This window comes from Microchirus variegatus (genome assembly GCF_963457635.1).
Source record: "Microchirus variegatus genome assembly, chromosome: 19".
In the NCBI taxonomy this organism is placed as follows: domain Eukaryota; kingdom Metazoa; phylum Chordata; class Actinopteri; order Pleuronectiformes; family Soleidae; genus Microchirus; species Microchirus variegatus.
This window is the reverse complement of record NC_139820.1, coordinates 9134018-9150134: the sequence shown is the minus strand read 5'-3', so window position 1 is coordinate 9150134 and position 16117 is coordinate 9134018. Positions and strand designations below refer to the sequence as shown.

The 16117-nt window shown below is 44.5% G+C and overlaps 2 protein-coding genes across 2 annotated transcripts; one reads left to right on the top strand and one right to left on the bottom strand.

Moving 5' to 3' along the window:
• Nucleotides 1-170: 170 nt before the first annotated feature.
• Nucleotides 171-10884, top strand: slx4 (SLX4 structure-specific endonuclease subunit homolog; the record flags this gene model as incomplete). The annotated part of the gene is made up of 14 exons (XM_083905688.1): nt 171-630; nt 1034-1232; nt 1460-1672; nt 1832-2058; nt 2313-2608; nt 3239-3482; nt 3683-3876; nt 4203-4349; nt 4566-4735; nt 5166-7543; nt 7646-7745; nt 8793-9128; nt 9788-10149; nt 10814-10884. The coding sequence occupies 14 exons, from the start codon at nt 171-173 to the stop codon at nt 10882-10884; spliced, it is 5397 nt and encodes a 1798-aa protein (XP_083761814.1).
• On the bottom strand, nt 10579-15651 carry mcrip2 (MAPK regulated corepressor interacting protein 2). The gene is made up of 5 exons (XM_083906366.1): nt 15162-15651; nt 14895-14964; nt 13589-13722; nt 11878-11985; nt 10579-10996 (listed from the first exon to the last, which is right to left on the bottom strand). The coding sequence occupies exons 1-5, from the start codon at nt 15214-15216 to the stop codon at nt 10926-10928; spliced, it is 438 nt and encodes a 145-aa protein (XP_083762492.1). The 5' UTR covers nt 15217-15651; the 3' UTR covers nt 10579-10925.
• Nucleotides 15652-16117: the final 466 nt, after the last annotated feature.

The following is a 16117-nucleotide window of genomic DNA, read 5'->3' as shown; positions in this document are numbered from 1 at the left end:
ATTTTGTCACAGTATAACTCGGACGTCTCTCGTGATTGATACTTTTCGAGTAACAGGAACTAAATTCATTAAATTGTTCCTCTAGTGGACGTTTGTTGGACCCTGAAGCTAACTTGGTCCAATGAGGACATGTCGATTTCGCCTTCTGGTGCGGGGATAAGTGAACCATCATGGATGACTCGGACCAGGATTTTGTAGACCTCTGTTCTAAGTTGCTGAAACGAGTCCGCAGGAAACCAGGGGAGAACAAGCCGCCAAAGAGTGCAGAGCAGCGCCCCTCCACTCAGACGAGTGAAGGCGACAAGAGAAAGAAGAAAAACAAGAAGGATGGAGACTCTGGCTCAAAGGTCACTGGGACCCAGTCTGTCTGCACTGGAACAGGCCAACACTCAGCCAGTGGAGGGACAGGAGGTGATTCAAGAGATGCTGGGTCTTTGGCTGTTGTCACTTCATCAACATCATCAACAACAACAACAACAGCAGCAGGACCCAGATTTGAAAGAGGTATGTCAGCGAAGGACAAAGTTCTCCTCAAAATGCAGCAGTTCAAGAAAACCAGTCCTCCGAGGATGACGCACAGAGACACGAGACAGCAGATGAACCTAGACGGTCCACAGCTACGAAGACAAGGTGACATAATGCTCACAATGTTACCGTTTAGTAGGAATTAACGCTTTGGGTAACAACATACAATTGGGATCTGTGTGACGTGTTGTAACTTCCAATTATATATGTGATTTATTATTGTAAATGGAGTTTTATAGATTTAAAACAACATGGATTGTGCAGGGCATAAAAAATATAAATCATTAAATCATTGTTGTCTTCAGTGTCAACTGTCTGGGTCTCTGTTGACAGCAAACCCAAAGCAGAAAAACATTAACACCATATACTTATGAATCAAAAGTCATATCATTATCACAACAGTCAACAACAATGTTATTGCATTTCTCATTTCTCCACCCTCCCCAATATTGTGCAGCTCTCTTTTATATGTGTTTTGAATCGGGTTCACTCTGCTCTCTTTGTGCAGGTTCTCCAGAACCTTGCAGCTCTGGTCTCCACACAAACAGCGACGAGGCACTGGCTCTGCGGCTGCAGCAGGAGTTGGACAGGGAGGAAGCGCAGGCAGAGATGGTCGACCTGGAAGATGGAGGTCTCTTCTTCTGTCAGATCTGCCACCGAGATCTGTCTCACATGACTCCTGAGGGACGAACGCAACATCTAAACAGGTATGGACATTTTTATTCCTGTTATTGGTGCTCGATCGATGGGGTCTGTAAAGGTTCTCGTTCATCCAGTTCATTGTCATCTTCTCCCAGTCAGTATTCAAGAGTTATTGGGAGCATCACCTGATGTGTGGACACTTTTTGTCAATCCTGACAAGCATCCAGTGTTTATTTAATTACTCTAGTATCCTGTTTGCCACATTGACAGTGAGAATGATCCATCTTACTAGGTGTTTAGATGACAGTGAGAACAGTGCCCCGATTCCTCCTCCTCCTCGTGTTCTGGACTGTCCCATCTGTGGCAAGACGTTCAAGTCCCAGAAGAGTCGTTCCACCCACCTGAAGCGCTGCTCCTCGGAGATGGGCGTACCTCCAGCGGTGTTGCTGCAAGCTTTGCAGAGACAGGCGAATGAGACTCCAAATGTCTCCACTGTCAACACCGCGTGAGTCATCCTCATTTCAGTCCAGCCACAAGACAACGGCATGATGTTCATTTTCAGTTTTATAAATCGAGAGAAAATGTTGAACTTACCCATGTCATGTTTCATCACTTGCCTTCCAGCTTTTATTCACGAAGGCCAATTTTCTTTTCTTTCATATAGTGCACAAACGGGGGGTACGAAAAGGAAAGGCCCCTCAAAGCCAGGCCTCCCAGTGAAGAAGAAGCCCAGGAAGAAGGCTGATCCTCTGGATGAAGACACCATGGTTGCTCTGGCTCTGTCCTCCTCCCTGCTGCAACGGGAGAAGGAGGCACACGGAGAATCAAACACAGAGCCTGCTGCCTCTCACACCGCAGTGACCACAGCACTGAAGTGGAGACCAGATGGAGGTATAGTTGTAGTATTACTACATCATCTGTGTGCATCAAAACATTTGTCAATACTATTGTAATATTAGTGTATAGAATTATAATGCTTGTAATATGTAATATTATATTATGTCTCAGTGTCAGATGTGAGATAACATGGTATATGGTCATGGTATTTTCAGGTCCAAAGTCCAACGGAATTTCTGTAGCACTTAGAAAAGAAGCCCTCTGTGTCGGCCAACATATAAAAACCCAGTCTTCTTCTCTTGTAGCAGCTAAAGGACGTGGGAAGAAGAAAAGGACAGTTGTCCCTCGTCCTCCTCCGATCCTCTTGGTACAGGATGCTGGGGTGGCCCTGGTGAGGCTGCAAGAACGCGTTTCGGCTCTCCTCCTACGTAACCGGGCGCCCTCTCCCCCAACCCCGACCCGCTGCCCGAGCAGGCTGTGTGGTTCAAACGGTGCTGCCTCCCTCTGGCAGAAAAGTGCTCTGCTGAACAGCGACTCCACCGGTCTGTCTGATTTCTACACCCCGGAGCTCAGAGAGCTCATTACACCCTGGGAGACAGCAAAGGTGAGGCATGTGACAATAATACTACTCACAAAAAATAGGAATATTTGACAAGAATATCCCTATGAAGAGTTCATGCTACAGTCATATTCTACCGTGAAAGCAGGGCATTTAAGTAGAAGGATGCAATGGTACTAATTTCTTTATCTCAAACAAGACCAGTGGTGGCAATACCACAACAAAAAGTCTTGCATTTTGCAAACCGATGGAAAATGGGCAGCAGTTCAGTCCACAGTGACCTTTTATTGAAAAAATGAGCTGTAGATGCCACTGTGTCAGAGTAAATGCACATGAAACACAGGATTTCTTTCCCTTGCCTAAAAATATATTGCATTTTAAAGCAAATATCACCTTTAAAATATGCAGTAGAAGCTTATATATGCATGGAGGTCATGTAACAACATGTGGACATGAGCTGTGTCCACATGTCTGATAATAATCAAGTCTGATGCTGCTGAAGTGAAGCAGAGTAAAATGACAGAGGTTTTAATAAAGAGATGTCTTGGCGTTCTCTCCTTTGGCGCCATCTGTAGCATTTGAGATTTCCTACCAAATTATTAAAACCCATTTTTATTAACAATCAGCTGAGTTAAATAAAAGAAATTTAAAAAAAACAATATCGTCCAATTTCAGGCTAATGAGGCGTCCAACAGCGCTGGTAACAAGCCTGAGTCGTCTCTACAACCAGAGAATGAAGGGACTCCTGTCCCAGGGTCCGGAGCCTCCATCCTGCCATCTTCCACTCAGACCGCAGCCTCAACCCCAGAGACAGGGCAGCGCCTAGTGGGCAGCCAGGCCCTACGGGACCTAATGGAGCTGGCAGAAGACGGCATGACCCTCACACAGTGCAGAGACACTGCATCGGGCCACGCTAAAGGTTATATACTATTAAATATTAGCATGTTTAATGTAAAAAGGGAAGCAAACATGTTGAACAAAACAAGTTTTGAGTGGAAAACTCAAACTGTTGTAATAACGCATCAAGTACTTGCTTTATATTGACCACAAGTACAAAACATTTAACGCTCAGTAAAAACCAAACTGATCATAAGTTTTCATCATGTCTGTCTTCCACAGACAAACAGAGCAGCACCAGTCAGCCCACAAACCTTCATCTCAGCGGCTTTGTCCTGGAGGAGGAAGAGGAGGAAGGGGCAGAGGAGAAGGCTGACCTGTGTGTGAGTGACTTCCTGCCAAAAATGGACATTCGCAGCCAATCGGGGAGAAAACACGATCGGCCACGAGGAGACGAACGAGGCAACCATCGATCAGTAAGACCAGTTTTTTTTTAAACAGTATTTTTTTTTAATCACATAATTTAGTGCACTTTTTACAGCATGATTTGATCTTTTACATATATAAAACTACAAACTATATACTAATATACATAAATTAAATACAGTAAAGCTGTGATATGCCCATAGTGTACATTATAGTTCTGCAAAGCCAGCCTCGGGTCAGGGCTCTACATCTACATCTAAATCGGGGAAGGGAGGACATATTCAATCAATCTTGGTTTATATAGTACTTTTCATGCATATAAAAATGCAACACAAAGTGCTTTACAGTGAACTGAGCCCAGTGTTTCCCTCTCCAGGTTGCCATTTCTAGACTATCATCCGACCTGAACAGCATGGTGAACAACCCTCAGCTCAGCGATGTGCAGCTCCAGGTTGACAGTGGAGAGGTCTACTTTGCCCATTCCTTCATGGTGTATGCTCGCTGCCCCCTGCTGGCAGAAATGGTAAAAGTCATTAAGTGTGTGTGTGTTGCAATCATAACCAAAGCCCTGCTACAAACCAGACATGAAGAGTCATATAGAAATGAATTGTTCACAATTGATCTGTTTTAATCACTTCACCAGCCCGATAAAGCTTTCTTATTTGAATCCAATATTTGAAACATTTTATTGAACATTTATTTTGCCCCGTGTCATTCTCTGTGTCATTCTCTGTGTCAGGTACATGAAAGTGGTTTCGGGGTGCAGGAGGAAGGAGTTCCTGCAGCTCAGAGGGTGTTGATGAGTGACATCCCAGGACAGGCAGTGTTGGCTCTACTGCAGTACATTTACACAGCCCACTGCTCCATCCCATCGTCACTGCAGCCGCATATACAAGAGCTGGCATCCAGGTGAGAATGTTCAGTGTGTGGTGTTCCTCCCATGTTAACCTTCTCTTCCCTGACCCTGTATTTGGAGTCCGTGCTCGTAAATGACATGCCCAAACTAAATAGAGTAAATCTCTGCAGTTACAAGCTTTATGTGGATTATCTTGGTATCAAAATAAGGATAACACTTAGCTCTGGCTTACATTGGCCAATTTGGGTTTGACATCTCGTTTTAAACCTCTAAACCGGTAGAATCAGGCTCTGGTCTCCAAATGTGAATGACTTCATTAGCGAGTCAAAAGTACATAAATGTGTATGACGCATTTGTGCGGACATTGGCCGGGTACTGGTGCCGTGGGCATCAGGGGAAGAAGAGGTTAAACATTTTTATTAATCTAAGATGTGTTTATTTCTGCATATATTCCTTATTCTTCTCCTTTTCTGTTTCATTCAGATTTGACTTGCAGGAGCTGCACCAGCTTTGTGAGCTCCACGCAGAGGAGGCGCCACCTCAAGGAGATGAGGCAGACCACGCAAACCAGGCTGAGGATGCCAATGACCAAACAGACCAGGCCTTCATGGACCTCCTGCGCTCCATGTGGAATGAAGAGGATGAAGACAATGAGGGCACAGATTCCGATGGAGGAAAGGATGAGGAGGAAGATCATCATCAAACCGATGATGTTACGTCTGGAGAGAGAGAGTTGTGTGAGGAACAAGTGAATGAGGAGGAGTTGGAGGAGATCTACAACTTTGCCGCCACTCAGAGAAAGAGGGTAGAGGAGAACGACAGCATAGAGGAAGAGGAAGAAGAGAGAAAGTTAGCTGATGATGAAGACTCTTTCCCAAAACTGACAGAACCTCAAAGAGGCATCAGTAATGTACCCCTAAATCCAAACTCAAAACTTAAGCCACATCCCAGCCAGGATTTCAGCTACAACCGTCTCTTCTCAGAGTCTTTTGGAGTTTATAAGGAAGAGAACATCTCGCCCTCAACCTCAACATCTGGTCCATCAAAAACACAGACCTCTCAACGCCAGAAACAACAGTCCTCCTGTAAACCTTCAGGGGAACTCTCTGTCAGAACTTTGCTTCAGTTCTCACCAAGCATAGTTGACGACTTTTCACCCAGCCCTCCACCCAGTACATCCAACCTGCCTGTGGCAGGTGTGTCTCCTGCTCAAGTGGGGGACTATGGTGGTGGTGGAGATGTGGAAACAGAAGGATGTCGGTCATTAAAGCGAGAAAGCCAAGGTTCGCGTGCCATTTGTGTTCCCCCTTCTCCCGATTCATCTCTGAAAAAGAAGGAACCTGAGCTCATAGTTCTGTCTGACTCCAGCGACGAGATGGAGGTGGATGTTGCTGTGCTTAGTTCCCGTAGTCTACATTCTCCTCGTGCTGTTCAGAAGCTGCAGACCTTCACCCAGATCAGAACTCATTCGATCCCAGAACCTAGTGAAACCATCATGGAGAATAAGGTGTCCAGTAGTGTAGAGCTTAGTCCTAGTGATCCTCCTGATGGTCATCCAGGTTCAGGTTGTGATTCTCTAGAGGTGTCCTGGCTGATCCCGTCCACACCGGTGCATCCTGGAAGATGCAACAAGATCAGCTCCAGTCAGTCCAAAAGCAGCATTTGCAGGACACAGCTGTTCCCTAAAGGTGGCACTTCCTCGCCCTCTTCTCCTTTTTCCTCACCTGCTCTACCATCTCATTACAGTCTTCACAACTCAAGCAGTGAAGCCAGAGTTTCCAGCAAAACTGGCCCAACAGAGATCAGCATTCCCAGGCTGAACCTGGAAGCAACGGTTCCCTGTAGCTCTGGTTTGGATCCCAACTTTTCTCCTAAAAGTGCCAGAGGTTTTGGTGTAAATAAGAACAGAGAAATGTCTTCAGTACCTCAACACCAACATGAGCCTTCACACCTCCCAAGCTCATCTCGCCGTCATCCTCTCAGTGCTTCCTTGAAGCAGGATACACCGCAGCACGTCCAGCCACAGCCCTACAGCAGCACTCCCCTACATACTGAGCTCCAACTGCCCCCTGTCCTTCCTGCCACCTCTCCACTCACCAGCAGCCTTGATAAACAGAGGACGATCAGTCAGGGAAGGGACAGCGCTTCGTCGGAAAGCCTAGAAACGACAGAGTTAGGGAGCTTTCATCTCTCCCCCTTATCCAACCCTTCAGATCCCCCCTCTTCTTTGTCTCACAACAAAGGTCTTCACTGTCCACAGAAACACAACAAGTCCTTGAGTGACAGCCGATGCCCCCAAGAGTGCAGCAGTCGAACAAACACGGGGGCTGAGTTCAAGAGAAAAAATGAAGATTCGCATAATGAGAGTGAGCAGGAAAATGTCAAAGAAGGAGGTGGAGAACCAGGTGTTGTGGAGTCCAGTTTCCAGCAGAGCTTCATGGACGAACCTCCCATAGCTTTTAATGACTCTTGGGGCCTCGATGCCTACGCAGGGGCCGACCCCGGCTGCTTCAGCTTGAGGCTGGAGGACAGTGGGGGGTCCAGCCAGCAGGAGCACAGCCTCGGACGAGGAGAAGCTGCCAAATCGTCGTCCTCTGACTGTCCGCCTGCACCATCTGTTTACCACATCCGATCAGGGAAGAGCTGCAGCACGGCGGTTCAGTCCTCTCCATCTAAAACCCATTGCGCACAACCACCAGCCAGTGTACAGGCTCAAAGGAAACCCTCCTTCACCTCATCACCACCAGAGATAAACAATAGCCTCATGGACCCCAAAGTATGGGACAGCTGGGAGGAGGAAGATGAAGAGGTTCTCCCTCTCAGTCAGAGGGTGAATCCCTCAGCTCAACTCAGAACGCCAGGTATGAAGGCTTTAAAACACACCGCATATACAGGAATTATTGTCCTCACAAAGAAAGAGCTGTAAGTTCATAACTTATGATCAAATGTCTGTTACTCAACAGCAGCGTCGCGCAATAAAATGCGTCGCTCCGTGGTGCCCATCACTCCCATGCCTCACTACTCTGACATGGACACACCAGAGCTCAAGAACAAACTCAACAGGTGGGTGCCTTCACTCTCATCACCGTCCTCATGGTTTCCTTTATGGCCAAAAAAGTCAGATCGTTAAGGATTAAGTTCTACTTCTGAGCGAGAGTTTGTGAAATGTTTATCACAGTGTATTTTCTGTCCATTAAGAATTGTACAACCGCAATTGAGGCAAAATATTTAGTAACAATTATGAGTTGTGTCTACCCACACTTTTATTCATCAAAAGAGTTGCAAAATGAATAGAAAATATAGTCAAGACATTGACAAGATGAGACATAATGATTTTTATTCAGATTAATAATATTAGCAAACACAATGTACCATTAGAACACTGGAGAGATGGTTGCTGGAAATAGGCCTCTATACACCTATGTACATATTCCATTAAAAACCAGACGTTTGCAGCTAGAATAGTCGTTTACCACATTAACAATGTATAGAGTGTATTTCTGATTCATTTAATGTTAATTCATTGAAAAAAAGTGCTTTTCCTTCAAAAATAAGGACATTTCTAGGTGACCCCCAACTTTTGAACGGTAGTGTATGTTATCAAGCTGTCAATGAGTTTACCTCATACATGCATGCATGTCTTGAATAAGACATGAAGTAGTAGGACAAACAGGTTTTACCAGTAACAATAATTAGGGTTCAGTTCCAGGTTTAAAGGAGCCATGGTTGGGTCACACTAGTTCCTCCTCGGCGTGGGCGTCATAGCACAGCTGCACGAAACTGCCGGGAAGTTGTTTTATATGTGACAAAGTCTCCTCTGTTAAATAATAAGATTTTAGACATTTCCTCTGCTAAATGTTGGAGATTAACGCATGTTTTCAGGATTTTTAAGTGATTTTAAACTGATCTACAGTTCAGAACAGCATTGTTCAGTTTGATTCTTGTGTCGGACGTCACGCTGATGACTCTTAAGTACCCCAGAGCAGGTACTATTGCTAATGGAAAAGCACCATAAATACATGGCACTTTAACCTGTAGTAGCAGGCTGTTGGTTCCATCTCTTTGTTTGTCCACATGTCACAAATGCTTCTTACTTCGCCCGCTGTACAGTTTTGGTGTTCGGCCTTTACCAAAGCGCCAGATGGTCCTCAAACTGAGGGAGATCCATCAGTACACCCATCAGGTGGTCAGCTCGGACTCTGACGATGAGGCACCCTCGGCAAGACGCACTCTTCAAGTGAAGCCCCCTCCTAAAACCAGTTCAGCAGCCGCCAGCAGCAAGTCGGTCTCCTGTAGCCAGACTGTGACGTTCAAGGAGCCCAGAGCACCTGCTGCTGTTTCCCCTCTGAAGCAGAGAGGAGAGGAGGAGGAGGAGGGAGGAGAGCTGCTGTCTGCATCGCAGGGCTCTAACACTTCTTCAACAGCTGCCAGTGAAGAATCTGAAAGGTATGATACGATGACACAGAGAGCTCACAGCAATTTTTAAAAGGGGGCATATTATGCTAAATCAACTTTTTAATTACTTAAATCCTTATATTTGGGACTATGTAGGCCCTATCAGTCGCCAAAGTGTGAAAAAATATGACTCACGCATGTTTTTGTGGTCCTCCTCAGTCTAAGTACAGGAGATAAAACACGCAATTTTGACTTCCGCACTCACTGGGACGTCACAATGCGGTAAATTCCTGGAATTGTTGTCTCGCAGAGCTCCGCTTTGTCTGCAAAACGTTCTATTCTTGGCTCCACAGTGCAGCACAGAGTTCTACACAAACTTCCAGCCTCAGAGGATTTATCTGTCCAGTGGATACATGTTATATATGACGACAATGTACCTGCTGGAGCCTGCAAATGATCACTTTTCCAAATGCTAACTGCTGTTAGCTCCTTTTACTTTTTTTTGAGGTGGACCTTTAAGGCTGACCTGAAGAGATACTACTAAACAGAGCGTTCTGAACAGGGCTGTTTTGGCAGGGTGATTGAACTGCTGTGGTGCTTCTTCCCTATGGTATTTTGACCAAAGCATCTCACAGACATGTTCATTAGGACACTAATGAAGGCTAACTTGTAGAAATAGAGTATAATATGCCTCCTTTAATAATCATCAGGTCCAACCCAGAGCTTTGTCCCTCAACCGATGGCGACTCGGACAGCGACGGCGGCGTTTCTGCCTCGCAGGCTGCGACCCGCCACCAGGATCGCCTCCAGGCAGTGCGCTCCTTCATCCTGTCGGACTCCAGGCTCTACAGTCAGATCCTCCAGTACCAGCCTCTAGTTCTCTCTGAGCTCCAAGGGCGACTCAAGGCGGCCGGGATCCGCCTGGGTGCCGCCAAGCTGGTGGATTACCTGGACTCCCAGTGCATCACCTTCACCACAGCCAAGCCAGGTCACTCCGCTCCCAGCCGCAGGCGAGGCAAAAGGACAAAGGCAACACTTGTAAGAGGAGCAAACGGCAAAAAAGCTGTCTCAGGTACACTTTAAAAACACTGTAGCTGCAGGAAACGGTGGTTTTTAGTTCAGTGTTAAGAACATTTTGTCTTAAAATGACTTGCAGTGATAAAATTAAATTATGAAGTTTTAAATGGACCGCGTGGGTGTTGGCACGCGGAATGGTTTTATTAAAACTATGAAAACACAGGAAAGTTTTCTGTCAAGTATTGTTTTAAAAGTTGAACTGAAAATAAAAAAATGGCAAAAGATAAAATTTGCTCCGTCAACACCAATCTGTTTATCTTCCATCTGGACTGAAACAAAGATTTATCTTTAAAATGCTGTTTTTCCTTCTCTATTATCACTAAGTAAAGTATTCGTGTAAATCGGGATGAAGAAATGATTCCACACAGTTTTTTTTTTTTTTGAAAACCCATTTTTTTTTATACTGTTTTTGTTCTCAAGTATATTTAAATTCCAAGATCAGCAAAGACAAACATACAGCAGAGCACACTTGAGAAAGGAGGAGGAAGAGGTTCTCGAACAAGCACAATCTCATAACTTCTATCCAAAAAAACGTCGTTGAGTAGAAGGAGAGAAAGAGAGCACAGCACAAAGTCAGGTCAGTGCTGTGTTCACAGTCAGGCCCGCGTTTGTTGCCTCAAATCGAATTCCAAATTACGCACTGGCCTCTCGTGCCGCAGATCCTGGGGGACGGACTCTGCTCCTCCCTCGCTCCTGTGATGCCTTCACCGATTGGAGCATTGACTGCTGAACTTTCTGCTGCTTCCTGTGCACGTTTAAAGCCTCAGACCATCACGACAGGTTGGCAATGTTGGCAAGGAAGCGCTGAGCCCACCACTCGTCCAGGTCGATGGGCACAAAATCTGAGTAGGAAAAAAAACAAAAAAACATCTTTACTGCTGTGATTGATTCATTTTGTTCATTAATTATTGTTTTTTTTGTCGAGTCTAGGTTAAGAAACGAAGGATTGGGTGAAGCTGACGGGGCTGAGCAGGTAAGGCTAAAAAGTAGGTGGAGTTTGAGGGCACATAAGTTGACCATTAAGTTAAACAACTGTAACACTTGATAATCGTAAGATAAAAAGAGGAGAAAACAAAACCTATTTTTACTTTACTTGAACTGGGCAAATAAGATAAGTGTATCAGTAAAATAATTACAGTAAATTTGACTTTATATGGAGTTATTTTCGCAGTGTAGGTTTGCATGTGATAGACAAACACAGTTCTGTGCAGCCCTATGACTGAAAAAGTGGCGTGTTTTAAGGTAATTAATCCAACTGTATTTATGTAAAGGATGTGACATTTCTGGCTCATGAGAATAGCCCTACTCAGAGTAAAATTAAAGATAATCTCGGAGCCCTTGAGTGACAGTGTGATGACCTTTCGGGTCAAGAAACCAGCACAGACAGGTTTGATTGAACCAAGACAAAACAAAGCAATCAGACGGCGGCACAGTTTCATTAACTCATAAACTATAGAGAAGAGTTAAAAATTAAAGGTACAGATAAAGCTGAGATATGAGAGCAGCCATTCATCTCTCCTGTGGTGATTAACAAAAAGGGCCGAGATTATAGGCTCAAGGTTCACGAGGTGACAGAGCAGGGAGAGCGCTGTAAAACGGACAAAGAGAGATTTGATAAGACGAGGGAGGATTACTCTGTTGTTGTTGTTTTCTTTCAAGTTAATGCTACATACATACAGTAGATTCAAATTGGGGGTAAACAAAAAAAAATGCAGGTACTTACTCTTCATCGCAGCACTGGGGGTCTTCTCTGTGTACTGGACGGGCCCAGGCCTGTTGGTCGACTCCCCGCTGCCCCCGTCCCCCAGCTTCTGCTCCAACTCCTGCCACGCTGCACACACAAAAACACGTTAGCACTCTTGCCTTTGCAGCAAGAAGCCATTTATACATACATACTTATATACATGTGTATATATGTATATACATATATGTATATGTGTGTGTGTGTATATACATATATGGGATATAAATACACACATACATATGGGATACACACACATGTGTATGTATACATATGTATGTATGTATATATATATATATTAATGACTTTCAGTGATAAATATATAATATATAGTGATACATATGTATATATAAACATATATAATAATAATAATTATAATGCATTATATTTGAAGGCGCCTTTTCAAGACACTCGAGGTCGCCGTATATGTATATATACATATACTTAGTAATCGATTAATAAGTGATTCATTGATTAATTGTTTCAGCTCTATATCCATCCACTAAATAATTCAACTAAATAGATGTTAATAACTACTTTGATGTTGGAGAGAAAGAGACGTTTAAGACTTTTTGAATGAATGATTTAGGACATTTTAACACCAATTAAGGCCTTGTTTTTGGATGAAATAATTCAAAGTATCTGAATGGAACCTTGTTTTGCAAAAGGTTTTGAACTGAAACATTCCTGAGAAAATCCTCCGCTGCTTCACAGCATCGGCAGCTGAGTGGTGTGGTGTGCGTTTATCAGCTTGTTTCCCCTGCTTCACCCCGAGAGATAAGCTCGCGAGGCTGAGGCTCACAAACTTCCAGCCGCACCCTAATACACTTATGTACATTTCAAATTAAAAGAGCGGATTACACAAACCCACTGTATGTGTTCATACGGTTAAATTCTCCGCAAACACGCCAGGAGGCAACTTAGTTGAGTTGTTTATTCCAGCTCAATGAGCCTTTTTCACCTACAATGACTCGACAGACTTAGAAGTCTGAAAAGAGAAAAGCTCTCCTCTCCTTATCTGAACTTTGCGGCGACAAAAGAACGCCGCACTGCTGGCAGCGCTCCAACAGTAACACAGCTATCTACTTCATCATGATTCAGCGCCTCGCATGTCATTCGTTTGCACCATTCACCGGCGCCGAGGCATGCTGGGTAAACTTCAGTACAGGGTGAATAGTGTGGCTCTTTGACTCCCGTTTTCTTTTTTTGTCCCTCTCGTTGGAGAGAAACATTACTCGCATAATAATGTATGCAACTTTTAGTGCAGCCGTGTGCGTTTGCCACTACTGAGGAGCTGTGAGAGAATGAACGGTAAAATGTGGTCTCTGAAGGTGTAAACGCGATAAAGTACCAGAAACTTTCCATAGTTTTTGGGAATTTTGGAAATATTCCAAATTGGAGTTTTTCCACAGGAACTATGGGAATGAACTGGTAATTGAATTGTGGAACTGTTTGCTGCATTTTTTTGAGCTCTTGGCGTTCTTCATGTGATTGTCTTTGCACAATATTTACACATAAACAAAGACTTTCCATTGACGTTAGACGGTGTGTAAAGCCTCCTCACGGGTTAAGAAATGAAAAACCTAATTATTGACTTTTGGGTGTAACCTGGAGAGAATGATCTCCAGTCTGCTCTGGATGCTGTGACATCATCACCCTCCCACCTGTTGATCCCCCCCCCCGTGAGACTCACCTTCATACACGAATCTGACGTTCTCCTCATGTGCAGGAGTGAATCCCTCTGCGGGGCCGTCGGCTCTGTGCGCGGCCGCGTTGTGGTAGCGCTTCCCGTTGAGGCGGTTGAATACGATCTTAGGGGGCGGAGAACTGCAGAAACGTGGAGGGGGTTCATTAACAGATCGTGTCACAACAAAGCAAGGGTTTCTAAGTGTGAAGGCAGTGACGATGCAGGGTGGTCAGAGACTCTGTCTTGTGCTGGTTGTAGGTGAAGGAGCGCACACTACACTGAGGAAGAGACTGTTTCTAGAGTTCAAAGAGCCTTTTGACACCTCACAGAAAGAGGTTGTAAAATGTGTTTTCTTTGTGTTTGCTTCTCTTACAACCGTTAACAGTTCTTAACACGTTTCGCACTCTAATCCTGTTCCCGTGCCCTACATTTAAATTTACTTTTTTCAAGGTGCTTCCACTCTGTTATAGCAAAAACCCACAATGCACTGCAATGCATTCTGGTCAAAGGCGGCTTGTTGTTTGTACATAGATTGCTGTTAATAATCCTATTCCTTCTCCTTAAAGCACATTTTATTCTATATAGGACAGAAATGGCTGCAGTTAAATAATGCTGAAGTTCACTTTTGAGTGTTTTCTCCGCCTTTTCTAACCTTCAGTATCCCAAATCATTGACTCAAAATGTTCAAAAATGGTCTTTTATTTTTAAAAGCAGATTTAAATAGGAAACGTGAGGATCATATCTTCTATATTAATGTGACTTTACTTGCTTGATTCTTGCAAGAATGACTTTATACTTGAAGTACGCACCAAGAAAAAAAAACAAAGGGAAAATTATTTCTATTGCATTTTTTTTAAATCTACTTATGATAACAATAACGACAACCAATATTTATTTATATATATATATATTTTTTTTTTTAAATTAGACCCTACAGTATTACAGATACAAGCCTCTACCAAACGTGTGAGATGTCGGTTCATAATAAACCTGGTTTGCGCAATTCATAAAGTACAACATTCATAACAAGTGACATTAAGTGTTAAAGTGTGAGTTCAGCTTGATGCGTTTTTCAGTGAGATATAGTGACTTTAAGTGTGGTCGACCAAATGGTTGAGTAGTACCTTAAAGGGTTAAGAACTGGGACTTACTCCCATCTCTGACACACACATGCACGTTTTTATAAAGCATTCATAGTGAGGACATTAACCTATCCTTAACCATCACAACATAGTGCCTAACCCTAACACCAGGTATTACCCCTGAAAAACCATACCAGACCCATACAAGAACACAAACACACACTACTTACTTCGTCGCGAGCCAAGTCGTCGGCTTGAGCTTTAAGTCGCTGAATTTGCTCTCGAGCTGTTGTGTGGGACCTGGGAGACATAACCCACCAGAGAATGGAATTAAATAGACATAAATCGCTTCCACTATTCCCACTTTCCCACCGGGATCACTAAAGGCGAATCTCTCTCAAACTTTCCCCACACGCAGCAGCAGCAGCAGCGCTGCGTGACGTGACGTAACGTTGCGTCACGCAGCGCGTGGAGAAGAAGGGTCGTCCAAAACTCACCTGTCCTCCGTTGTGTAACAAGTTTGCTGGGACCTCTGGTGATTGTGTACATCATGTGAACGACAGTTAGTCCACTTAGTCCGTCCTATGTTAAACCCCGCAGGTGCGAACGCCGACGCTGTCGCTGTCAGTTTGTCTCCACCTGACTCTCTGCAGACACGAGAGTGTCCTCAGCGCGGCTGTGTCGGTGTCGTTGGCCGGTGTCAGCTGCTCCACATTCGGCCTGCAGGAGAGTCTCGGTGTGTCTTCTTGACCCCTCCGCTCCTCTTGACCAGCAGGTGTTGAGCTGTGACGTACGGACGGGAAGAGAGGTGGCGTGTAGGTCACCCAAGGAGAAAGCGGCTCCACATGCCGGGAGAGAGAGGAGGGTAAACTCTGCTTCCTGGTGTCCAGGACAGACACACTCCTGGCCGGACACTGTGTCCTCTGTTCTCCCGCTGATGTTCCGGGACTACCGGCGATGCTTGGACGCTATGACGGAATGCAAGGACACGGCACTCTGCGATAATTCATCAGGACGTGAAGAAGATACCACGAGCCAGCGTCAAGCACGCCATGATGAAGACGAGCACTTCCGGTAAGGATTTTCAAAATAACACGTGCCTTAAAACTGGACGCATTAACAATATTTATTGAATAGTCACCAGGGGGCGACTTTGCTGCTCACAAAATAACTCCGTTTGAAGCGAAGTCTACGGGAAAATTTGAATTATTATTCGGCACTAGGGCCACTTTTTGTTACGCACCTTATAAATGTAGTGGTAACTAATGATAGTGGTTAGCACTCTCGAGTTTGCATGTTCTCCCCGTGTGTCTCCTATTTATCTTAAACATATAAAATGTTTACTTTTTTTTAATCCCAAGTAACCTGAGGCCAAAGGTCAGAAGAGCACAGTCCTAGAAATAGCCAATATACTCCACACAATCTCACAGTTCTCTGTTAGAGGAGCTGAGAT

Bases quoted from the DNA above. Each gene is read 5' to 3' on its own strand.
- mcrip2 (XM_083906366.1), bottom strand. From the start codon at position 15,216: ATGATGTACACAATCACCAGAGGTCCCAGCAAACTTGTTACACAACGG. The intron at 13,723-14,894 runs GTAAGTAGTGTG...ACGTTTCTGCAG, and splicing joins ACGACTTGGCTCGCGACGAA to TTCTCCGCCCCCTAAGATCG. The intron at 11,986-13,588 runs GTGAGTCTCACG...TTGTGTGTGCAG, and splicing joins CGTCAGATTCGTGTATGAAG to CGTGGCAGGAGTTGGAGCAG.